General features: G+C 44.6%; 1 protein-coding gene across 1 annotated transcript in view; it reads right to left on the bottom strand.

Annotated features, from left to right (window-relative positions):
- The window catches only part of LOC311225676 (uncharacterized protein), a gene marked incomplete at its 3' end in the record, with an annotated part of 79,120 nt that overhangs the window by 16,252 nt on the left and 37,309 nt on the right, over nt 1-25,559 (bottom strand). Inside the window, exon 3 of the mRNA XM_084311073.1 lies at nt 24,497-24,610. Coding sequence (XP_084167199.1) covers nt 24,497-24,610 — 114 coding nt within the window. The remainder of the gene's footprint in view (nt 1-24,496; nt 24,611-25,559) is intronic.

Consider the following 25,559-nt stretch of genomic DNA (forward strand, 5'->3'; position numbering starts at 1 on the left):
CTGCTCCAGAGCAGGTTTAAGTTCAGTTAGCTGGATAACCTGCATGGCCACAACCTAGCAAAGAAATCCCAGCTTGCGTTAGGGGTGGACGGTATAAGCGGTATACGGTATAAACGGTATTAATTTGCTCTACGGTATGGATTTTGACTATACCGTGTAACAGGTAGGGCAGCTCTAAAATAGCAATGACGTCATGTAACCACAGCGCGACTATTTCAATCGCATTTGCCCCTAAAAATATAGAATTAGTCATAGATAATAGATATGTGCAAACTGGAAAAAGTTATTTAGGAGGCTTCGCGCAGTGGGCGTGTCAACACGCAATTGTCATTTCATAATAAACACATATCACCGCGGCGCACAGCAAGTTTCAATTTCAGTTCCTGGCATTTTTAACCAGTGGAGAAAGGTAAGATATTTCCCTATCGTTTTTCTTATATGAATTATTCTACGTTAATAAAACATACCTGGTGATCAACTACAGTTTGCTGTAAACATTACGATATGTGTGTAGTGTTATGATAACGACGGCAGCAGCGGGAGCCGGGAGGAAGGCTGCAGCAGTGGATTTGCGAATAGCATGCAGCTGCAGAGCCGCAGAGCCAGGGGCTCTTTCAGGTCTGGTCACAGGCCCGTCAAACAGCGCCCCCCCACCCAACGGCTGAATTGCCAATGGCTGAAATGAATGACCTGAAAGAGCCCCTGGCTCTGCAGCTACCTATGCTTCTAGCAAAATCCAGCCCCGCTGTTTGCAATGGGAGCAGGAGTCTCGACTCAGGACTTATTTTATTTGGAATATAATGACTTTATACGCAAAAGTAGCCTAGTTTTAAGTTAAAATATTATAAATCTACATGCCTTGAGGATGTCATTCTTTATATAGCCTGCCTATCAGGCAAAAAAAAATATTCTAACAGAAACACTGATACCGTGATATATACCGTTACCGTCTATGCTTCAAATTATACCGTGATATACATTTTAGACCATACCGTCCACCCCTAGCTTGCGTCCTGAAATAATTCTCACAGTCTAGATCCCATTCTGAATTATGTTTTTGTGCTTCGTTTTTCTAGAGGGGGGTTTTGAAATGTAAAATAATAGAAACCGCAGGGACATTTTTAATGAATGAAACCTATCAGGCGTTTGGCTCTGATTAGTTTCATATTCTTCGCTGTGTATTTGCTTAACGGAGCGCCCGGATTGTGTTTCATTCAAGCATACATACATTGAAGTGTCTATGCGTGGATTGTGGATATGAATTATGAGGAATCTGAATCTGTGGATTGTTTAATTGTATCACTGTCACTGTGACAGTGTCACACGTTATTGTGATATTGTAACTGGGTTTAAAATATATGAGGAGATGCGCTGTTTGATGGATTTGATGACGTGACGCGACTTGATAAATTGAATGAGCCTGTGACGTTTTTGATGAATGAATTTGAGAAAATGCATTTATATCTGTTCAAGCACTGTTATCTGATGATGAACATGGGGTGTCACTAGTATAAACCAAAGGTTAATCAATTCAATGCATGTATGGATGATGTCCGAAAAAAGATTACAACCCGATTAATAGTGAAACTGTAGCCTCCCTCCAAGCCTCTCTTTAGGAACCATGTATTTATATAGTAGATAATACCTAAGCACATACAGTACAGATATCCTCATAATATAATTTGTATCAATTAGATATACTATTTGGGCTTGTTTTTATCCTTATTCTGAAAGAGTTGAACTAATTATTTTCACTAGCAAGATCTCATTTGATTATTCATTCCATTAAGCCTACTGCCAGCAGGCACATTTAAAGAAATATAATGTGATTGATTGGGATAATGAGGGATTTAAAATTAGCCTATAGATTATGCATTTAACTTGTCTGCGAGGCTATTGAGCCATACTGTATTGTACCCATTCTGCAATCTTGTTAATAAAGTTTTAAATCAATCAATCAATCAATCAATGCCGTTAGAAAATCAGGATTTCTGCGATCGACACCTGCTGTCTTTTCAGGTGAGGCGGCCGCGCGCAATTATCCTGAGTATCAAGTCTGGTTCGAATTAACGAGACTGAATCAGCGTTCGAGGAACAGGGAAAGCCCAGATTCAAACATCGGGTTAATTGAATCTGGATAATGGGACTGTTGATCGACTTAGTTGAACCAGGTATGGGAAATAGGGCCCAGATGTTGTCAGGAGGTGAGAATGTAAACAAACAGAGTGAGACTTGAGGTTCTCCAAACTAAACAGGGTAACTGTGGATAGCTGAAATACTTTGGATTGACCAATAACTTTTTACTTGAGTTGGGGCACTCCTACACTGTAGGACTCAAATTAAAGCTGAAATTCTGCACTTGAAGCACACCTTGATTTCATTTGAAGAGTACAGAGCCAGAATTGTGAAAATTGTGTCAATGTCCAAATAATGTATAAAGTCAGAATATAAGCCACAGGGGCGAACGGAGTCCGCCACCGGGTTTATAAAAGTGCACCTGATGTACTCTGATTCTTGTGGAGGTTATTGAGAGTAGTATGGGACAAACAGGTTATACCAAAAGATTGGGTTAGAGCAGAAGGAATCCTAATTCCCAAGGAGAAAGAGTCCTCACTGTTTTTTTTTATCCACTTTTTCTCCCATTTTCTATATTTTCCTCCCATCCCAATTTCGTATCATCCAATTCAACCCTCCCCTGTCACGAATGCCTCCCACAAGCCGGCTGCAATGTGGACTAAGTCATACATAGCACAAGTCCCCTCCGGTACTTGAGGTAACAGCAGTCGCATCTTTTCACCTGCGCAGCTCGATCTCTATGGCGAGGAGTAACGTGTGGGAGGCTCACGCTGCCCCCGACACTTCCTGATTGTACTGCGCAGGCGCACCAACCGACCTGTAGGAGTCGCTGTCCACAACGCCCGATCCCCACCCATCAGTTTCCCACCCCCTAATACGGCCAATGTGTATTAGTATGAACGACCAGCTAAAAGAGTCCTCACTGTTAAGCCAGTTTCTGACTATATCTCTCCTGAATGTAGAAGGTAAGATTTTCTTTAGTGTAGTGGCACAGAGGCTAGCAAACTACCTAGAAAGGAATTGTTAAATAGACACAGCAGTGCAGAAAGAAGGAATCCCAGGGTTTGCCGGATGTATAGAACACACAAGCATGATATGGCACCAGATTCAATCAGTCAAGATGGAGAAAAGAGATTTACAGGTGGTATTTTTAGACCTGGCAAATGCCTTTGGCTCGGTACCGCATAGCCTTATTTGGTGCCTGCCGTGATTGTAAACTTGATGAAAGGGTTTCCCATTAATTACCTAGACTGTGGCGGTAATTATTATTATTTTCTAAAAAATAAATTAGTTCAACACAGGTAAGCACTTTTGCTTCATTTCTTTGATGGCTCAGATGAATGCTCTAGTCCCGTGGTTCCCAAACCTCTCCTCGAGGCACCCCAGCCGTGCCATGCATTTGTTAAATTCCAACACCAGCACACCTGATTCAACTAATAAAGGACTAGTTAAGTTGAATCAGGTGTGCTGGTGGTGGAATTGAACAAATACATTGAACGGCTGAGGTGCTTCGAGGAGAGGATTGGGAAGCACTAGTCTAGTCGATTTTGTGTTTTGAGCACAAAGTTCATCATAGATCTAGCGGCCTCTTTATTTTGCTCTCAAAGTGCACCAGATTGATGCATTTAACTTTAAAATGTACACAAAAAAGATTCCCCCCTAGAGGGTCGGAGGTTCAGCCCCCATAGTGTCTGAAAATCCTGTGGGAAACACTGACAATGTGCTTTAGTACTACAGAGTTTACAACAGCATGGAAGAGACTAGAGATAGGTGTAACTGAGGGGTACAATTCCCTGACTGTATTGTTAGATATGGTATTTAATACCACTACCTCTTGTACTTTAACTTCTGGCCATCCAGTACATGATATAAGTATGATGAACACTTTCCCACCTGATGAAACGAATCCACACAAATGTACAAATCGAATATTTAATATAGCAAAAGGTATATACAACGTTCACTTGTTTACACTTATGATTTGAAATATGCACTTGTATGGCAAATGAGTATTCGTAGGTAAATCAACATTGAATGTCCAATCTCTGGTTATGCAGGGAGTAAGTATACAACCTGGATATTTAGGAAACTATAGCGATGGTACTTAAATGATTATAGCTGGATACACTAAGGGGGGGGGGGGTCCCGCTGGTTGTAAGACAGTAGGAGGGGGGGGTTAGAGAAGCCGCTGGCGGTATCCCATCTGGCCGACGGTTTCTTGGGAGAATTCAAAGTCTTGAACACGGTGTCCACAGAACCTCGGTCCGCAGACGAATACAGCTGGACCCTCTGGTGGACGGTAGCTGCCGGTCCACAACGGAGAGACGTGAGGCGACCTCACTGGTGTAGAGCGCCGTCTCACCTGGAGTCCTCTCCGGGGGGTAGTTCCAACACTCCGCAGTGTTGGCCGTTATCCATGGAATAATCAAAGCACCCAAAGCATAATCCAAGCCGCGGAAGGCTCGCCATCGTCCGGGTAGAGTAATCCAATATACAGGTCCAGTCGCCCTGGCCCGGAGCTCCTCGGATGCAAGCACCACTAGGGGTCTGCCGAGCCTGGTTAAGCGTCCAGATAACGTCAGGAACGATGGGGGTACTGATAACTTTACGACTCTAACCGAACGATGCACCATACATAAATAGACTATTATTAGCTTAATAGAATACGTCCAACTCGACGGTATAGTGCCAAACTATGACTATTCAACTATTAATCCAAACGATATCTCAATGCCTATTCTGAGGCCAAGTAGGCCTTACTACACCACACGTGCGTCGTGGGTGAGGCTTCGCGTCTGTCACTCTGTTGGAGGGTAAAGAACTGGACTAAAAGAAAGTTCTACTTTACTTGCGCCATATATATATGCGCTATGAACAAATAGTACCATTCGTATTTCGCCCGACATATTCCTGCGCGGAACCGGGGCTTGCCACGACATGTTGGGCGGCACGATTGAACTTGAACCTAGGGGTATGGCAACCTGGCGCCAGGTTCTCGTCCAATGGTAGAATGAAACTATTATGGGCTGTTTAGTAGACTAAAGGGATATTCAGTGCATATTGTACAAGGAATATACAGGGGATATCAGACGATATACAAACACTATTTAAATATATATATATAAATAAATATATATATTCGGTTTAATCTGATCCTTCACAACAATAGGCATTATGGCAGGGTGATCCATTTCACCACTAGCGTTCACAATGACGATGGAAGTAATAATTAGAGCCTCAAAATGGGCGGTAGGTGGGGAGACGGCCGGGGCGGGCCTCGCCTCCCACCTATTAGGACTTACATGGATGACATGACATTAGTGACCAGTGCCTTGTACAAAAAGGTTACTAGAGAAGTTAAATGATAATCTCAAGTGGGCTAGGATGAAGATTAAACCTAGTAAATCAAGAAGCATTTCATTGACCAGAGTTTACATACTGTAGATGAGGAGGAAATTCCATCTATAAAGGGACAAGCCAGTGAAGAGTTTTGGTAGGTGGTATAATGAGGAGTTGAATGATGGTGAACAGATAGAGCAACTTAGGAAATATGTTGTAGAGGGGATAGGAAGGATAGAGAAGTCATGGCTTCCAGGCAAGTTAAAGTTGTAGTGTTTCAAAGGTAGAGAGATTGGTTCATTTGTACATTAGGAAATGGCTAGGAGTTCCTCAGTGTATCAGTAGTGTGGCATTGTATGGTAAAGGCATTCTCCAGCTACCAGTAACAAGTCTAACAGAGAAGTTTATGTGTGTGAAGGCGAGAACAATATTGATAACAATATTGTTATCAGGGAGCAAACATACAGTAGTTAGTAAGTTGGTCCCAAATCCAACTAGAGGGAGGAAATGGAACCCAAGACAGGCAGTACAGGAAGTAGAGGCAGCTCTTAGGCCATGGTTACACTGGGTTAAAACAGCAACGTTCTATTTTCGAATGATTACGTTTGCATGTCAAGGTTAAAAAGAAACGCAGTTTTGGCAGGAAAACGTGTTTTCCTAGTGGCAACGCTCAAAAGGTGTTTTCGTGGGCGCCACATAGCGCGCTCAGCCACGACACGGGCGACCCGGGTCAGATTCCCGAATCTGTCGTTATTTCCCGAATGTCTTCCCCCCCACTCTGTCTCCCGTTTCTCCTCTGTCTCTCCCTACTGGACTGCCCAGTAGTAATAAAGCTATAAAACGCCAAAAAAAAGATCTTAAAAAAAAAAAGTGTTTTCGTTTTGGAAACTCGCCGACAATGGTGCCATGTAATTTGCGCAAGCCGGATACGGAGCCATTCTGCCCAATGCCCATGTGCAGTAGAGACCCGCACGGTTATTTCCAGTGTTTACAGCAGAGCTGTCCTAAGTAGCTGCGGATACCAACGTGTTGTCAAAGGAACCCAGTACTCTAAACTACAACAGTCTGCATTAGAGATGTTCCGATACCATTTTTCCCTTTCCGATCCGATACCTAAGCTTTGGGTATCAGCCGATACCCATATTTATCCGATACCAGTGCATACAAAAAAATAATTATATAAATTATACTTTTTTTTTTTTTTTTACAGATACTGTTACTGTTTTTTAGTAATAACTAGAAAGTAATGGTATTTATTCAACAACAGGTGAGTGTATAGATTTGTATTAGTATCATTAATCAATGAGTATGGGCTGCAGCACTGCAGATATACCCTACTCCAATGATCCACACGGACATTAAACGGTGTTGCACTCGCTACTCAGTGGCTCTGCAGATATACCCTATTCAGTCTGTAAGCTAGTGGCAGATAGAACGTTCATGTTGTGATTTTTGATGCAAAATAAATATTCACCATTCTCTTTTGAAACTCAGACTCTTATCCTTTGGCACTTGCTGTACTTTGCTTGCAGGTCTGCAGCCATTATTGCTGAATTATGAATAGCACCAACTTTAGACACGGTAACGTTATCAAGCTAAGCTAACTGACCTAGCTCGTCTTCCCGCATTGACATTTGATAATGTTAGTAATAGTCAGCTAACGCTAGTCAGTAGCTACTTAACTTAAATACAATTCACCGTGGGTGCATTATTGTTGATAGACTGTCACGGACAGTGTTAGGTCCTGGAGAAAGGACAGGCGATCATCTGATTTGATGTAACGTTAAAGCGGATGTTGTTCCAACTAGCTATCTTTCCAGCTAATGCTATCATAACACCAGCAAAACACATCCCGTCCGAGCTCCCCGCACTGTCGGGGACAATGGAATTTAAGAAAGTGTATCTGCTGTTAAAATGACACAGCATCACACTTTAAAACATGTTCATTTTATAATCCTCACTCTCGACAGGAGATAAATTACATCATGGGATCGGAGGCTAGAATTTACGTGTACTCGCCGATACCAGCATTTTAGGCAGTATCGGCGGCATTTCCGATACTGGTATCGGAACAACTCTAGTCTGCATTCCCTTAACAATTGTTTGTATTGAGCCGTATTGTATTGTACCCATTCTGCAATCTGTTAAATAACATTTACATTCATTTATTCTGCTAGCATTAACGTTACTACGCTGCTAGCCACAACGCTATACTGTTATAATGCATATCCCAATCACGTTAGCACGTAAGCTAACAAAATCGGCTATCTTTTTGTGAGACTAAACTCCGCTCTTGGTGGTCAATTGTGTTGATGTTAGTTTTGTTTCATCAACAAATCATCAACAAATGAAGCAGAACACACAGTGAATGTATCCGTTTTTTGTTTATTGCACTTTATTTCTTGCTGAAAAATTAATGCTATGTAGCTAAATGGCTCATGCGAGGTATAAAGATGGTGGCTTTTCTGAGATTTTGAGCAGGATGTGGAGTGACTCGTTCAATCCTTCTGATTGGTTGAAAATGGCCTTCATGTTTGAACTACATCGCCACCTACTGCTTTGGCATTGTACTACATGTATATACATCACTCGGTGGTCAGGAGACAAAACGATGTCTAACTTGCCTGCCATTACGTAGCGTTCTGAAAAACGAAACTGAAACTGAAAACAAACCTGGCCCTAGTGTAACCACAGCCTTAGGCATACAGACGTAGGTAAGGTGCAACAAGGCCGGGGGGGGGGGGCAGGTCCCACAGAAAGAAGGAAGCTGGTAGTGGAGCAGGTATGGCGACAAGAGGAAGTAGTGAGGTGTACAAAGGCTGTGGCCCAGGCTAAGCAGGGACAGGGGATGAACTTGGAAAGTTTAGAGAAGTTTACTTTATAGCAGTGGTTCTTAACCTGGGTACCTCTCCCTGAACGTCAGCAAAACAAAAGGAGATGATTGTGGACTTTAGGAGGTCGGGGGTCAGGTACTACAGCCCCCTCAGCATCGACGGGGCACCGGTTGAGAGGGTGAACAATTTTAAGTACCTCGGAGTCCACATATCTGAGGACTTGACATGGACCACACACATTGACAGTGTTGTGAAGAAGGCACGGCAACGCCTCTACTTCCTCAGGCGCCTAAGGAACTTCCAAGTCAGTCAGAAGATCCTTAAGAACTTCTACTCATGTACAATAGAGAGCATCCTGACTGGCAATATCACATCCTGGTTTGGGAATAGCACCGCACAAGACCGTAACAGACTACAGAGAGTGGCCCGTTCAGCCGAGCGCACAATTGGAGGGGGACTTCCCACTCTCCAGAACATTTACAACAAGCGGTGCAGGGGTAAGGCTAAGAGAATTATCAAGGACTCCAGCCACCCAAACAACTGCCTCTTTGAACTGCTGCGGTCAGGCAAGCGATACCGGAGTCTCATGGCAAGCACAGAAAGACTCAGAAGCTTCTATCCCCAGGCCATCAGGTTGCTCAACGAACAATAACACTATGCAACAGCCATCGAATGCACTCACAGCACACACATCCACACGCACACACTCGCTTTGAACAGACAACACACTGCAGCACCCACTCTCCACACTTTAGAACACCTAAACACTACAACCCATACCTCAGTACACCTTACTGTGAATTGTACCTAAATTGTACCTCATCCCATTTCTGCTTTGTACTATATAGTATATTGTATATTAGTATATTGCATAGTATATTGTATGGTAACTCAGTTACTTCTATTCTACATTGAACATTGTACATACCGTAATTCTTCTAATAGTAACCCCGGCTTGTATTTGTTTCAACTGTAGCGGGTACCAGGCTTGTATTAGGAGGAGGCCTGTATAAGAGGGAGGCCTATATTTCAAATTTTCAAACGGATCATAATGAATAAATCAACATTTTGTGTCAGTTTGAACCCAGTAAAATGTACTGGGTTCATTTATTGAAACCAAGTACTGTATGAAATAGTAAACAGTGCAATTACAGGTGGTCACTGGTCATTTCAATGTTTTCAAAGTGAAATCAAGTAACTAGCTCAGTATGCAGCTCAGTATATTAGTAACCCGGCTTGTATTAGGAGGCCGGCTTATAATTGCTTAGCTCAAGAGCGCACCCGGCCATTAATAGAGACCCGGCTTGTATTTGAGACCCGGTTACTATTAGAGGAATTACGGTATGTATATACTGAACACTTGGGTCTATGTACGTGACTTTACATGCTATACTTATTTTATTTCATACTTATCTTTTGTCTAGCACAGTCTCTGGAGCGTAACAGAAAGAAGCATTTTGTATAAAAGTATTCTGTACTTCTGTACAGGGGGCGAAATTTAAGCCTGCCGCCCGCCATTGGCGCTCAGTTTTTACGTTTGGCGCTTGCCACTGAGAGGTCTGCCCGCCGTGTGGCGTGTAGTTCATAACGATACTCTTATTTTGAAAATCTGTGCGGGTCTCATTTCCGCTCCAAACGCAGTTCCAGTCATAATATCGATGGCTCCGGCAGTTAGCAACATTCGGTTCGTATGATACTCTTATTTTGAAACAAACTGTGGCAACGAGTCATATCCGCCCAGCCCTGCAGCGGGATACTATTGGCTAAGGGCTTCTGCTCGTATCAACACAGAGGCAGTCTGCTCTAGTCTAGAAGAGTGGACCTCCATGAGCTACCGTTACTGTTTAAACAATGACCCAGTCAACTATTCACTTTTAGTTTAATACATGACGAGGCATTGTCTAACGGTATCTAGCTGGCTAGCTACTGATAGCTGCTGATATCAACAAATGCTCCAGCAATAGTCGACTCGAGTGCATAATACCTCCGTTCCGTTAGCTAGCTCACGTTAGCTCTATATGTCCCAGTAAACTAAATTGTCTTAACGTTATCTAGCGGGCTAGCAGTAGCTACAGATAGCTCCTGATATCAATGTCTTATAACATTGATTCAATGCGTATTCTAGCTGAGGGCTTGATGAATGTGATTTGACCAAAGAACCGTAACATTATACCAATAGGGTCCAGCTGCAGCGCCGGAGAATCCTTGCATGCTGAATGTAGAGTATTAGTATAGGGTCTAGCTGCATCGCCGGAGAATCCTTGCTGGAGCTGGAGGCTACTCAAGTATACACACAGACAGTGGAGCTGTTTGCAGATAGTGAGCATTTTGACTTGGCGATGTCTCGCAGATAATACAACTACAAGTATGATTATAATATATATTTTATTTAAAAAAAATTCTTTTATATAAAATATATATATATATTTTTTTTTAATCAAAAAAAATTTGGCAGGTAAGAAATATGCTTGGCGGGTAGATTCTTCCCATCTACCCGCCACTGGCCAGTGAGTCAAAAAGTTAATTTCGCTCCCTGCTTCTGTATGACAACTATTAAAGAAACTTGAACTTGTACTTGGGCCCCCTGCTGGTGGTACTCGGAGGGATCCCTGAAATCTCAATGTTTTTCAAAATCTTTATAAAACAAACTTTCAAATCAAAATACTAATACAACGAATGAAAATAAGCTTGAGATAATTGAAATTGGGGTTTAAAATAAGTTCTACATTTATTTGGTTGTTTTTAGATTTAGAAACAAAATAAATGTTTGTTTCTGAGTCTGACGTTGTTTCTGACGGACACTAGTACCTGTAGCGCGTGCACGATTAGCTAACGTTACAAGCAAGCTAGTGATGACTAGCCGAGGGATGTCGCAAAAGTGGCTCAAACGGGAGATATTCGAAAGAGAATAGTGGAGGAGAATATTTTTTTTAACCAGATTTCTTCACACGAAAACGTGATGCATGGAATAAGCGCAAGTCCACGATTCAATCCTGCTGTACAACCACAGCCAAATCACAGGAAGCCTCGTATCATGCCAGGCTGCCAGCCTCTGGTAAGTAGCCACACACTATACAGTGACTGAACACTCGTTTCTAAAAGCCTTCCGTCTCTTCTAGTGTTGTCAAAAATATCGAAGTATCGATACATATCGATACAGAATATTTAAAACGGCTTCGATACTCATTTCCCGAAATACCGATACTTTCTGCAGTATCGGTACCAGCTGGCGAGTGTTCTACAGCAAGTTGTTGACACGCTGTTCAGAGCGCGCTTGCCCCTCCGCCTGCTCCAGCCCTCCCCTCACAGAGTCACAGAGCAGTCTTCAGTTTGTAAATAAACATTTTTGCAGTGCCAGCACGGATCTCCATAAAGAAATGAAAGAGGTTCGTGACAGTTGCTCTTTCAACGTCACTGCGACTGAAGCATTAACTCTAGTTTAATACATGATACATTGTCTACTGATGGCGCATAATATCAACAGCTGATTCGTTGTAACGTTACAGCTACCAGCTAACGTTAGCTACTGCTAGCAGTTAGCTCCGTTAGCTTAGCTGGCCACCGTTATAATTACTGCATGGAAACGGAGTAACGTTAACGTTTAGTCGGTCATACAATACTACAGTCGACATAAGGTTAACGTTACCCCGTTTCCATCAAGTGTTTAAATAGCAGCAATCTTGTTGAAAATGTAACGTTACTAAAATTCTCTCTCTTTTTTTTGGTATCGAAATGGTATTGAAGTATCGATACTTTTCAAGGTATCGTATCGAAGTCGAAATTCCAGTATCGTGATAACACTAGTCTCTTCTAAAATGTACTACAAGTGTTTTGTTGATTTACATCCACATCACTATTCATTAATCATTATGCGGTTACTGCTGTCGGATTAGACTTTATTTGATTGGAAGAAGATCCCTCAGGAAAGAGTCGGGATTTGATGCAGGATATCGGCGATATTATGCTAATAAAATTATTTTTTTAACTAACCCGGCCGCAAATTACCCGCAAACAATAAACATTTTAGTTTGTCTCGCGACCACGGTTGACCGCCCACTATGGATCAGCCCGCGCAAAACTAGTGTGTGTGTGTGTGAGAGAGAGACAGAGTGAGGGGGAGAGAGAGGGGGAAGAGAGGGAGAGAGAAAGGGAAGGAGATAGATAAATGGAAGGAGATGGAGGGGAGAGAGGGAGAGACAGTGGGGGAGAGAAAGAGAATCTTACAGACAGACAGAGAAAGAGACACTTTTTGTTTGAACTGTATTATCCCTGCCTGTTACACTTTGTGCATGTGTGAGAGAGAGAGAGAGAGAGAGAGAGAGAGAGAGAGAGAGAGAGAGAGAGAGAGTGTGAGAGGGAGAGTGTGTGAGAGAGAGGGAGAGTGTGTGAGAGAGATGGAGAGAGTGTGTGAGAGAGATGGAGTGTTCATTCAGAGAGTGTAATGAAGTACATTTGCTGAAATACAGTTGTTCTTAATTTTCTCACTTGCTATGTGAGAATGTTAGTTATTATTATGTTATATTTCATATATAGCTTACGCTTTGATCTATGCAGGATATCGGCGATATTATGCTAATAAAATAATTTTTTTAACTAACCCGGCCGCAAATTACCCGCAAACAATAAACATTTTAGTTTGTCTCGCGACCACGGTTGACCGCCCACTATGGATCAGCCTGCGCAAAACTAGTGTGTGTGTGTGTGAGAGAGAGACAGAGTGAGGGGGAGAGAGAGGGGGAAGAGAGAGAGGGAGAGAGAAAGGGAAGGAGAGAGATAGATAAATGGAAGGAGATGGAGGGGAGAGAGGGAGAGACAGTGGGGGAGAGAAAGAGAATCTTACAGACAGACAGAGAAAGAGACACTTTTTGTTTGAACTGTATTATCCCTGCCTGTTACACTTTGTGCATGTGTGAGAGAGAGAGAGAGAGAGAGAGAGAGAGAGAGAGAGAGAGAGAGAGAGAGAGAGTGTGAGAGGGAGAGTGTGTGAGAGAGAGGGAGAGTGTGTGAGAGAGATGGAGAGAGTGTGTGAGAGAGATGGAGAGTGTTCATTCAGAGAGTGTAATGAAGTACATTTGCTGAAATACAGTTCTTAATTTTCTCACTTGCTATGTGAGAATGTTAGTTATTATTATGTTATATTTCATATATAGCTTACGCTTTGATCTATTGGAACTATCCCTTTAATCATATACTATCATGAAAACGTTCACCACGTGTACGCACCCATCTGCCTGACCGCTCCTATATAAGCGGGGTCATGGCCATACCATCACCTTCTTCCCTACTTTCACCACCGAAGCCTGTGTAAAGCACCGCTTTAAGTTTAGTGTTAAAGTAGTTAGTTGGTAAAGGAGCTGCGTTGACATTGTACCTTTGTTTTTTTTTCTCACCGATTTTCGGAAAAAATAAAGCGATAATGTCTTCACCACCGGAGGACTTAGACAACTACCGCTCTAACCTCCACCAGCGCTTCACTGTCACGGCTTCCTCCGTGCGTCGTGGGGCGTCCCTGACTCAACGTTTGTGGCAGGCAGGTGCGTCTGAGCGGCGTCTGGAGGAGAGTGCGTGTCGCCGAGGAGCCGTCGCGCCCCTATCTCCAGTGAGATGGCCGGGTTCCGGCTCTGGTTCCTCCGCCAGAGGGCAGTCGGCTGATAGGCTGGCAGTCCCTCTGGTGCCATGGGATTTGCGACGCAAACTCTTCGCCTCCTCTCGTTCCCGTCTTGCGACGGTGAGCAGCGGGGGCGGACAGCTAATCAGTGGCGTTGAGCTGGCTCCGAGCAAGGATTCCCCCGCCACTTCTCCATATCCGATGGAAACTGAGGATTTCATGGAGGAGGCGGGGGCTTTCTTGTTCGAAGGCCCGGTGGAGACAAGGCACTCTCCCCCTCGGGGAGTGGCAGAGGGTGCTGCGTCTTCCCGGGGACCCTCGTACTCCGGGACTGGGTTAAAGTCTCCACCCCCGAGACGAGATGCCCTTCGACCGCACCGGATGCTGGCTCCCGCCTATCCATTGGAGACAGTGTGTGCAGCCTCCCGACCGCGAGGGATGCGAGCGAGATGGAAGAAGGTGTGCAAGGGGAGTTGCGTGCCTTGTTCCCTGAGCTCAAGACGGCAGCAGCCCACATAAAACGGAGCTTTGCTGCCGATGCCACTGTATCTCTGGTAACACCGTTCTGTATTGCCTCTCCTTTTTCTTTGGGATAAAGAAGAGCAGTCGGCTGTCTGGAGTGATCGGGCCTGCATCGCTATTCCTCACGTTACACAGCTTCAGTAGTAGCCGTTAGCTAACAGTGGGCCCGTCAGAGCTAATCGTTAGCTTGCTGCTGCGTTAGCTGGTGGCTATCGATAGGCCAGTAAGAGCTAGCTGGCAGCTGGCCATCGGTCGGAGCCGACGGTGGGCCTGTGAAGAGGCTAGCTGTTAGCTTTGTGCTAACCGTCAGCCTGGAGTTAGCTGTTAGGCTAACCGCTGGCGTTAGCCGTGGGGAGGTAGCGGGCCCTGAACACTCTGACTCGGCGTCATCTTCGTCAACATCGACCAGCCATTTGTTGCGGCCATTCATCCTGCGTCCGAGGGTCAGGTAGGACATTACAATGCCCCACTCTTCCTCTACTTGAAGACAGCGTTCTTCTTACGTGAGTAAAAGTGAACTGGGGGTTTTTATTGTATGATGAGAGTTGTGTGTGTGTTTCATGTAACGTTTAGGTAAACGTAGCATTGAGTCCACAAATGGTCTGGGTGTTAGCCTACAGAGTTGTACATATGTGGCATATGACCAAGGGCCTTGAGTCCCTCTCTTTAGCTTGGTATTTTTTCTTTGCTTAAGGGTAATGATATAAATAATGCGTGGCAAGTTTTTACACATAAGCCAGAGCCGTGGATAAGGCCGTTTTTTTACACAAACAAGGTTATCGGCTGTGGCTGGCGTACATGATGTAAAGCTTTTACTCTACAGGTAAGTATGTGCTTTCATCTGGCGCGCCATGCAACTGGTGTCACGGCTCTGCTTTCTTATGGCGTCGTATCAGGGGTGAGGTGGTGAGGGGGTGGATCAAATAAACCTCCCCCCGCCCCGGATATAGTTATATCCTTACGAAACTTGATAGGTAGAAATGCACAACCTCTCGGCCAATCAGTCTCCCTGTCGAGGGTGTTCTCTCTCTCGTCACAGGGGGGGGGGGGGGATTTTCCTGTCTCCCACACCAAATCAGGATAGGTGGGACACGGGTTTCCCCCGACCATTTGAAAACGTCACATGCGCTTTTTCTTGCTGGCCAAGAGACATGTCCGTGAGTTACAGGGACCACTGTCATTGTAAAGGATAGGTGATGCAATGCAGTAGAGACAATTTGTCTTCTACTCTGCTCCCTACCAGTAGTGTATATTGGGTCAGAGCCGCCTCCTCAGGGAGTTTCAGAGCCTCCCTCTCAGTGAGAGAGCCTCCTCAGAGTTTCAGAGCCTCCTCCTCAGAGAGTCTTAGTCCAATTGTTACATGAACCTTTTTCAATTGTTTTACTCACGTTGTGGTCTCTCTGGGAGAATCGCTGTCTTCTCCTCTTACATGAAGAGCAGAATTGACGAGTTTTTTATTCCCAGACTCGAGAGGCCATTGAAGCACAAGCGCGTTTTCTTATTGGCCAAGAGAAATGTCCGTGAGTTACAGGGCCTGTGCTGCAGACCGCTGTCATTGTAAAGGATAGGTGATGCAATGCAGTAGAGACAATGTGTCGTCTACTCTGCTCCCTACCAGTAGTGTATATTGGGTCAGAGCCTCCTCCTCAGGGAGTTTCAGAGCCCTCCTGTGAGGAATTAAATCTATCTTCTATTTCTTATTTCAACTTTGGACTCAGAATAGTTATTGGCTCATATTATATTATAAATCTCCCATAACAATAGGGAGCTCCTCGCCCTCTATCTGGCCGTGCGGCATTTCCGTTCCCTGCTGGAGGCTCGTTCGTTCACGGCATTTGTAGACCACAAGCCACTCACTTTTGCTATGGCTAAGGTAAGTGAGCCATGGTGTGCCCGTCAGCAGAGGCATCTGTTATATATCTCAGAGTTTACTACGGATATTCAGCACGTCGCAGGCAGGGACAATCTAGTGGCAGATTGTCTCTCTCGGGCCTTGGTCGGGGCCGTCCATGTTGGTTTAGACCAGGGAGGGGCAACTGGCGGCCCTCACCGACGTTCCATGCGGCCCCAGGCCAATATATATATAAAAAAAAAAAAAAATTGTATTGTATTCGACTAAGAAGAGTTGGCAGTCGACTATGGCTCCTTTCGATCGATTAGTCGACTATTTGACTAATAGGGGTCAGCCCTAGTGTGGACATATGAAACGCTGTTGAAAGTGCCGTGCAGCAATATGGGGGTTTTGATAAACTGTCGGCTGTTGTTACCGATGAAGCACCGGCAATGAAAGGAAAACACACAGGATTCGCCGGGCTTCTATGGCAGAGTGGCGTTGAGTGTCCAATGCTGCACTGCATTATACATCAGGTAAGTTCGCTAGCATAATTTCCATCTATTGTGGGTCACTATAATGACCAATGCGAGTCGAGTGTAGTCAAATTATATGCGAGAGTCGTTAAATAGTTTTTCTTTTTTTTCATCTGATATAGGAGGCTCTCTGTGCCAAGAAGCTTGACTACTACAGCCATGTTATGGATTTGGTTACCAAGGTTACCAATCTAATTCGTGGAGGCAACAGGTCACTAAACCATAGAAAGTTTGTCTCCTTTTTGGAAGAGATGGACACTGATTATGGCGACTTGCAGCTACACACAGAAATCCAATGGCTGAGCCGTCAGAAAGTACAGGAGCGACATTGAAACACTGCAAATGCAATTCAATGATCGGTTTGAAGATTTCAACGGCATGCAGTCACGGATAGCGCTGTTTGCCGGCCCCCTCACCGCTACGGTGTCAGAGCAGCCCCCACCGTTGCAGCTTGAACTGTGCGAGCTACAGTCAGATCCTTTTTTTCAAGCAAAGAGAAATGAGAGGGGAATTTCGTTTTGGAAACTGCTACCTGAGCCCCGCTTCCCACTCCTCAGGGACTTTGCCCTCTCTATGGCCAGTATGTTTGGGAGCACATACATATGTGAGAGCAATTTCTCAAACATGAAGCACATCAAGTCAAAGTAGAGAAACAGGCTGTCGGATGAAACATTATTTCATCTGATGCAGATTGCATGCACAAACATTGAAGTTGACATTCCTGCTATTGTGCGCCAAATGGAGAGACCACAAGTGTCTCATTAAAGACAGGGGGGGAGGAGATGATGAAGAGGTGTAGAGGGGGGGAAGGAGATGATGAAGAGGTGTAGAGAGGGGGGAAGAGATGATGGAGATGTAGAGAGGGGGGGGGGAGATGATGGAGAGGTGTAGAGAGGGGACCATTATTATTATTATTATTATTATTATTATTATTATTATAACCATTATTGACCCACTGTGGGGCGAGGGTGAATGTCATGCCAGTTTAATAAAGGGTCAATGGGAGGCATGTAGTATTGCACTTTACTTTACTTGCACTTTACTTGTTTACTTTTGTAGTGTTCAGATAACACTAATAACACAAACACAAAGCAGCATTCCTGCTGCATTTCACTACAACAGTAAATCAAAAGTGCAATAATAAATGATTTTGTTAAATGTATACACTTTTATCCTGCTACTAAACAAAACATTCCTGAGTGCTTCATATCCATAACATGCATTTCAGTGTTATAATGTTTTGTTTAGTAGCAGGATAAAGTTTATACATTTAACAAAATCATTTATTATTGCACTTTTGATTTACTGTTGTAGTGAAATGCAGCAGGAATGCTGCTTTGTGTTTGTTGAGCAGTGGGCTTTAAGTTCATACATTTATTTTATTAGAAGCCTTAATTATAATTGATAATTTTGTATATATATGGGGTTACACAGCAATACTTTTAAATTCAGCTGTTTATAAATTCATAAAGTTGAAATTGCATTACTAAATGCATTTGAAATGGAATAAAAACAAAGTTACAACAAATTATAATTGTTTATATACCTTGTGACTATTAGGGCTATTTGAGTGATGGGGTACTACTGGCGGGACTGCCGATAAACAATGCGGCCCCCCAGATTGATTGTGGACATTTTGTGGCCCTCACCATATACAAAGTTGCCCACCCCTGGTTTAGACTATGCACGCATGGCCTCAGACCAGGTTTCCGACCTGGACGTTCAGGCCTACAGGACGGCCATCACAGCACTCAGGCTGGAGGATGTGGCATTTAATGAGGCTAACGGCACACTCCTGTGCAACTTTCCATGGGACGGCCGCGACCGGTGGTGCCCAGCAGTTGGAGACGTCATGTTTTTGACATCATACATGGTCTCTCTCACACCGGAAACAGGGCATCTCAAAAACAGGTGGCAGCCAAGTTCATTTGGCACGGGCTGAAAAAGGATGTGAGCGGGTGGGTTAAGACCTGTGTGATGTGCCAGCGCGCTAAGGTACACCGCCACATTAAAGCTCCTTTGGCCCAGTTCTCCATGCCCGAAAGGAGGTTTGACCATGTGAATGTGGACCTCAAGTTCAAGTTTCAAGTTTCTTTAATAGTTGTCATACAGAAGTACAGAATACTTTTGTACAAAATGCTTCTTACTGTTGCGCTCCAGAGACTGTGCATGACAAGATAAGTATGAAATAAAGACATAGTAAAAATTAGAAGTAAAAAAAGAGGTCACAGTGTTCAGTTTAGACATATGTACAATGTTCGTAGACGTAGTTACCATACAATATACAATACTGTGCAGTGTACTAATATACAATACTATACTATATAGTGCAAGGCATAAATGGACGAGGTGCAGTTTAGGTACAATTCACAGTAGGTGTACGAGTTGTAGTGCAAATCCTTTATCAATAAATATAAAGTGTAAGTGTGTTTGTGTGATCTAAAGTGTGGAGAGTGGGTGCTGCAGTGTGTTGTTTGTTTGAGTGAGTGTGTGCGTGTGGGTGTGTGTGCTGTGTGCATTTGATGGTTGTTGCATAGTGATTATTGTTCGTTTAGCGATTATTGTTCGTTTAGCAGCCTGATGGCCTGGGGATAGAAGCTCCTTCTGAGTCTTTCTGTGCTCGCCATAAGACTCCGGTATCGCTTGCCTGACGGCAGCAGTTCAAAGAGGCAGTTGTTCGGGTGGCTCGAGTCCTTAATAATTCTCTTAGCCTTCCCCTTGCACCGCTTGTTGTAAATGTTCTGGAGGGTGGGAAGCCCCCCTCTAATTGTGCGTTCGGCTGAACGTGTCACTCTTTGTAGTCTGCTACGGTCTTGTGCAGTGCTATTCCCAAACCAGGAGGTGATGTTGCCGGTCAGGATGCTCTCTATTGTACATGAGTAGAAGTTCCTAAGGATCTTCTGACTGACTTGGAACTTCCTTAGGCGCCTGAGGAAGTAGAGGCGTTGTCGTGCCTTCTTCACAACACTGTCAATGTGTGTGGTCTGACCTGGTGGGTCCATTGCCCCCATCGCATGGTTTCACATACCTCCTCACGATGGTGGACAGAACCACTCATCCACAACGTCCACTGATGTGGCTCGGGCGTTTATATATACGTGGGTGGCCCGGTTCGGTGCTCCGTCTGACCTTTCGTCGGACCGCGGACCTCAGTTCACCTCTGACCTTTGGTCCAAGATTGCCAGAAACTTAGGCGTGAGACTGCACCGCACTACCGCTTATCACCCGCAGGCTAACGGTTTGTGTGAGCGGTTTCACCGGTCCATGAAGGCCTCTCTCCGAGCTACCCTTAGCGATGGTAGTTGGGTCGACAGGCTCCCGTGGGTCATGTTGGGTCTCAGGACCGCCCCCAAGGAGGATCTCCAGTCATCGTCGGCTGAGCTGGTCTATGGCCAACCGCTGCGGGTCCCCGGGGAGTTTTTACCTGACACCACAGACCCCTGGTCTGCGACCCAGCAGCGTGTTTCAAACTTGGAGAACGCTAGGGCGTTTGTGCCGGTCCCCACCTTGCAGCATGGTTTGCCACAGACTCGTGTTCCACCCGGCCTCCAGGCGACGGAATATGTGTTCATACGGCACGATGCCCACCGCGGGTCCTGTCAACCCCCCTACGATGGCCCGTTTCGGGTCCTACAGACGGGAAGTAAGACCTTCGTGGTGGACATTGGCGGTAAACCGGAACATGTCTCGGTGGACCGGCTTAAGCCAGCTCACTTGGATGTGGATCACCCCGTGGCACTCGCTCAGCGTTTTTTGTAGTTTGTTATTTCCTGTGAGTTAGTAGGGTGAATTCTGGGGGGACATATGTAGTGGGCACTTACATGGACACTTACCTGGACTGGACATAATCCACCTACACTGTCACTTTAAGAACACGGGGCATTGTGGGTAGCTAGAGCGGCCATATGAACGCTTGGCTTGGTTTGTTGTGGTATCCATGGCTATGCTAATAAATGATGCACACTGATGTGTGGTCAAAGAAACTTCACTCTCTTTGGTCGTGATTTCCAGTCTCCTACAACATACAGATAGACAGTCAGGGCCGCCTCAGGGGGTGTGCGAGCAGTGCGGTCGCACAGGGCCTCGCGGGAAGGGGGGCCTCGGAATTTTTTTTTTTTTTTTTTTTTTTTTTTTGCGAGGCCCCCCTTCCCGCGAGGCCCTTTTTCATCACAGACCTAAAATCTAGTTTTGCTTATATGCTTATATATTTCACATTAGACACGTTTGTAGAATGTGTCTGACTTGTTCCTGGGTCTGCACCTGGGTCACTATTGGAGCTCTGGGGCTCTGCAGCAGACATACTATTGGTTTCAACGAAGGGAGTGGTTACTTACATCATGTGTAGTACGCCGGCGCGCGTCAGCTGCGTTTGACTATTTCGCGCGTGCAGCTTTTGACTATTATGCTTAGTTATGCCAGCCAAGACGAAGAGGTCGGTCATTATCAGTCGGTCGGTCACCAAGGAACGTTGACGAAAGGCCTCTCTCTGGCGGGACAAATGTCGGTTAGTAGCTAGCTTAGCTAAAGGCTAACTAGCGTTAGCTAACCTAGAGACAGCGCATCATGCGCATGCAGCCAAGATGAAGAGGATGGTCGTTTGGCAGATGAACTTCGTCAACTCCACGCGGTTGTCTCCATCCTCTTGGACGTTTGGTGAGTTTTTAACCTATTCTATTAACTCTATTCTATTCCCGCCGTGGACATCTCTCTCTCTCTCTCTCTGGAGCTAAACTGGCCGACTAGCTGTTGTAGTACTACTAGTAGCTAACAGTGTGTGGCCTGGTGTCAGCACCTGTATGTAGCCGCATAGCTTGCTTCTGCGTTAGCTAATGGTTAGCGATAGCCTGGTTGAGCTAACTGTTAGCCAGTTAGCTGTTTAGCTACGACGTTAGCTGCCGGCTGCGCTCGGCTGGGAACGTTCGTTTGATGCTATCAGTTAGCCTAGAGACTAGTTAGCTGTTAGCTTGTGCTACAACCATTGACATTAGCCGTGAGAATAGCAGGGGGTTCTGGCACTCTGACTACGACATCATCTTTGACAGAAGATGTAGTCGGGCCTGCACCATGACAAGGCTCCGGCCATAGCATAGCTTTTTGTCCCGCCAGCGAGAGGCCTTTCGTCAACGTGGAGACCTGTGTTGCAGCCTTTCGCCCTGCGTTCCTTGGTGCAGGTAAGATTAATGAAAATGTCATGACATTACCCCACTCTTCCTTCCTTCCCCTCCCGAATGTTTTGTTAATAACGATGTTTTTTTCCAGGCAAAACACATGTTACTTCACAACATTTGGAGATACGACATGTGCTGTGTGTGAATTCATTGTCTTGGTCGTTTGTGTAGCTTGGGTAGCGTTGGGCCGTTGGCCAAAGCTGTGTGTGGCCTGGTGTCAGTAGCCTACCTGGCTAGCCTTTAGCTGATGTCGGCCAAATGGCTCCTTGCTGCTTTGTTTTCTCTGGTATAGACCCTCTTCTCTTTGGATTTAAGTGTTGATCTTTGTCCTTTTGGATCTATGTATATTCATATTGCCTTTGTGAAGTTATCTTTTCCTTCTGTTTTGTTCTTTCATTAAAAGTTGAATATCCTTTAGGGGGTCATCTTTGCTTATCTCTCTCATACATGCTCTCTCTCTAACACACACGACAAACACACATGCTCTCTCTCTCTCTCTCTCTCTCTCTCTCTTTCTAACACACACAGTCTGCCTATGGCGGCCTTTCTCGATGGCTAGGCTGTGCTCGCTGAGTCTGTACCTAGTCAAGGATCTTCAGTCACAGTGCTCAGGTATTCTGCCACTGTGTACTCTCTGTTTAGGGCCAAATAGCATTTCAATTTCTTTCCAATGTGTCTCTCTCTCTGTACACTGTATATTGACTGTAGAACGGGAGCTCTCTCTCGCTCTCTCTCTTGCTATATGTTGACTGTATCATGCCCAGCCTCGGGCAGCGCTATTATTTAAGAATATGTTGACTGTATGAAAAAAATATATATATATATATATATATATATATTATTTTTTTTTACCTTTTGGGGGGGGGGGGGCTTGCGTTTAAATCTCGCACAGGGCCTCGCATTTCTCCCAGGCGGCCCTGTAGACAGTACTGCTACATCTATACATTTATGACATACCAGATTTGCAAATACAATACTGTTTGTGATACAAAAAGAGTCCAGAAAAGAGAGTATATACATTTGACGTAAAAACTGTACATTGGAGGAGGTTGGGTAGGTGGGGTGGGGTTGGGTGGGTGGGGGGCTGTACATTGGAGATGGTTGGGTGGGTTGGGTGGGTTGGGTGGGGGTTGGGTAGGAGGGGTGGGTGGGGAACACTGTACAAGCAAAACTGTACATTGGAATATTGACAAAACCATGCTTGGTCATTTACTGTACATTGGAGGGGGTTGGGTTAGGACATTTACAGGGGCCAGTTTCGAATTGCAGTCTCCCGTAGGTGTTCTTTGAGAGTGGTTTTGAAAGTGGGTAGTGATTCACATTCCTACAGCTTTGGGTAGGGCGTTCCACATTGATGTGGCATAATTGCGAAACGTGTTTAGTCCCTTGTTTGAGCCGAATCTGGGTTTAACATGATTTGTGGAGCTCCCTCTGGTGTTGTGATCGTGGTATTCACTGACCTTTGGGAAGTATTTTGACATGTACATGGGTACCTTGGTCGTGTAGTGTATCTTGTAGACCAGGCCCATTGCAAGTTGCTGTACTCTGTCGTCTACTCTAAGCCATCCTAGGTTGTCAAAGTGGGCAGGGGTGAGGTGGGTTCTAGGAGTAATGTCAAGCAGTAGTCTGACCAGTTTGTTTTGAGATGTTTGTGGAACAGGTTAATACAAGTAACCCCATAAACGTCCTTATTTAAAACCATAATAATATTTTCTGTGACTTTTCCTTTTTGATAAGAAAGTCTAGTGCTGGTTGAGCATATGCATACTTTATGTTGATGGCCTTTGTCTATAATGTGGCCACAAAAATGGAAAGGTTTAATTATTTTGTTTGTTTGCACTAAGTTAATACTTTGACAAATGTTGCCTATATTTTTCAGTCAGTTCGGTCTTTGTGTGCCAAACATTATTTTTTCAAATAAATGAGAAGCATGTTTACATTTTTTAAATAAAAAACAACGTATCGAATCAAACCGAAAACCATGACCGCAAAACCGTGATACGAACCGAACCGTTCCACCCCTATGAATAACCTATCTTGAACAATTCTAAGGTAGTTTTAAGTTATTTCTCCGGCAGCGTGCCCCAATATGGATTCCGGTGGCATGTGCGCACGCACAAATATGGATTCAGGAATTTTTTTTCAGGGGGAAACACTGAAACCACACCATCCACAAGGGTAAATTCATAACCTCACACATCTAGAAACCTAAGAATATTGTATCTATGTTGCAGAGTCTTCAATCTCTGGACCAAAAGATTTCCCTATGGATTTATTCAAACTTTGACCAGGGACCGGCCATATACAGGGTCTACCGGCTAGTGCAAGACAGTCAAACCTATTTCCTTTATAAAGAGTAATGAAACACATTTATAATTTTATTTTCCATCTATCAGACTCTTCACAAATGTATGTTAAAATACCTCACTTTATTATGGTAAAGGAAAATCACAGATTAGGGCTTTATGGAAAGAATGAGAGGAGGGAAAGCTATGGACAGATAGACAGAGACAGATAACTGTGCTGCAACAGAAGAAAGACAACAAGAGAAAATAAAGACAATAAAAAGAAAAGTAACATACTGGTATCCTGATGGTCTGTGGGCTCCTCCTTCAGCCCAGTGGAAATATCCATGGTTGGGTCTAGTGTGTCCTGAGCCTCTTCTTTCTTAATCATCAGTAGGTCACTGGGTGGATCTGGAGCAGAGGGAGACAGCAACTAAGGCTACGTTTAGACGGAGAGTCTGAACAGAAACCGCAAAAGTCGTCTTGCGGTCTCACTTTTAATTTTGCGTTTAGACTAGCGTTTTGGGATGGAAATCTCCGTGCAGACGAGGCTGTAATGACTCGAGACGACTGAGCCCCGCTGTCACACGATTGGCGCATGTCACATGACGTGCTGTGAAGACCCGCCCTACTCTGCCTCTGATTCGCAGACTGTGGGTGGGGAATGTGATTGGACCAAAGCAGAGTCACTCACAGACAGTGGGTCCAGTCACGCCGCGGGACAGATTCTTGTGTATTTAAAAGTACTGCCAATGTAGCCTTCAGGTGATCGCCATGGATAGAATCAGACATGCTTTGTTTACGCTTCTAGGCTACTGGCGCATGCCTGTGATGTAAGCAGTACGCGCGCCGAGAGCCTCGACAACCCTTTCGTCATCGTTTTATGCGGTTTGACAGTTTAGATCAGGGGTCGGGAACCTATGGCTCGCGAGCCATATATGGCTCTTCTGGTGACAGCATATGGCTCCCAGAATTTTTTAGTACCATTTTTTTTTTACTTTTACAATACTTGTGATATTTCTTAAAAATACTGTGTCATTTAAAAGTAAACAGAAATTAGTTTTGAAGATACAGCTAATAGTATCTGTAGCTGAAGATATAGCGAGCAGAGCTGGCGAGGGAACACAAGTGGACAGAAATAAAAGATCTTCAACCTGAAGACCAGCTGATTCTTAAAACTTGGAACGAGCTTCCTGTGACATACCACACAATGCAGCGTGAGTATCGCCGTATTGACCATGTTTGGCTCTACATATGCATGTGGGCAGTCATTCTCGCATATGAGGAACATTAAGACCAACCTACGCTCACGTTTAACTGATGGAAGCCTCAACGCCTGCATGAAGCTCAACCTCACGTA

This window comes from Notolepis coatsorum (genome assembly GCF_963971535.1).
Source record: "Notolepis coatsorum genome assembly, chromosome: 1".
Lineage (NCBI taxonomy): Eukaryota > Metazoa > Chordata > Actinopteri > Aulopiformes > Paralepididae > Notolepis > Notolepis coatsorum.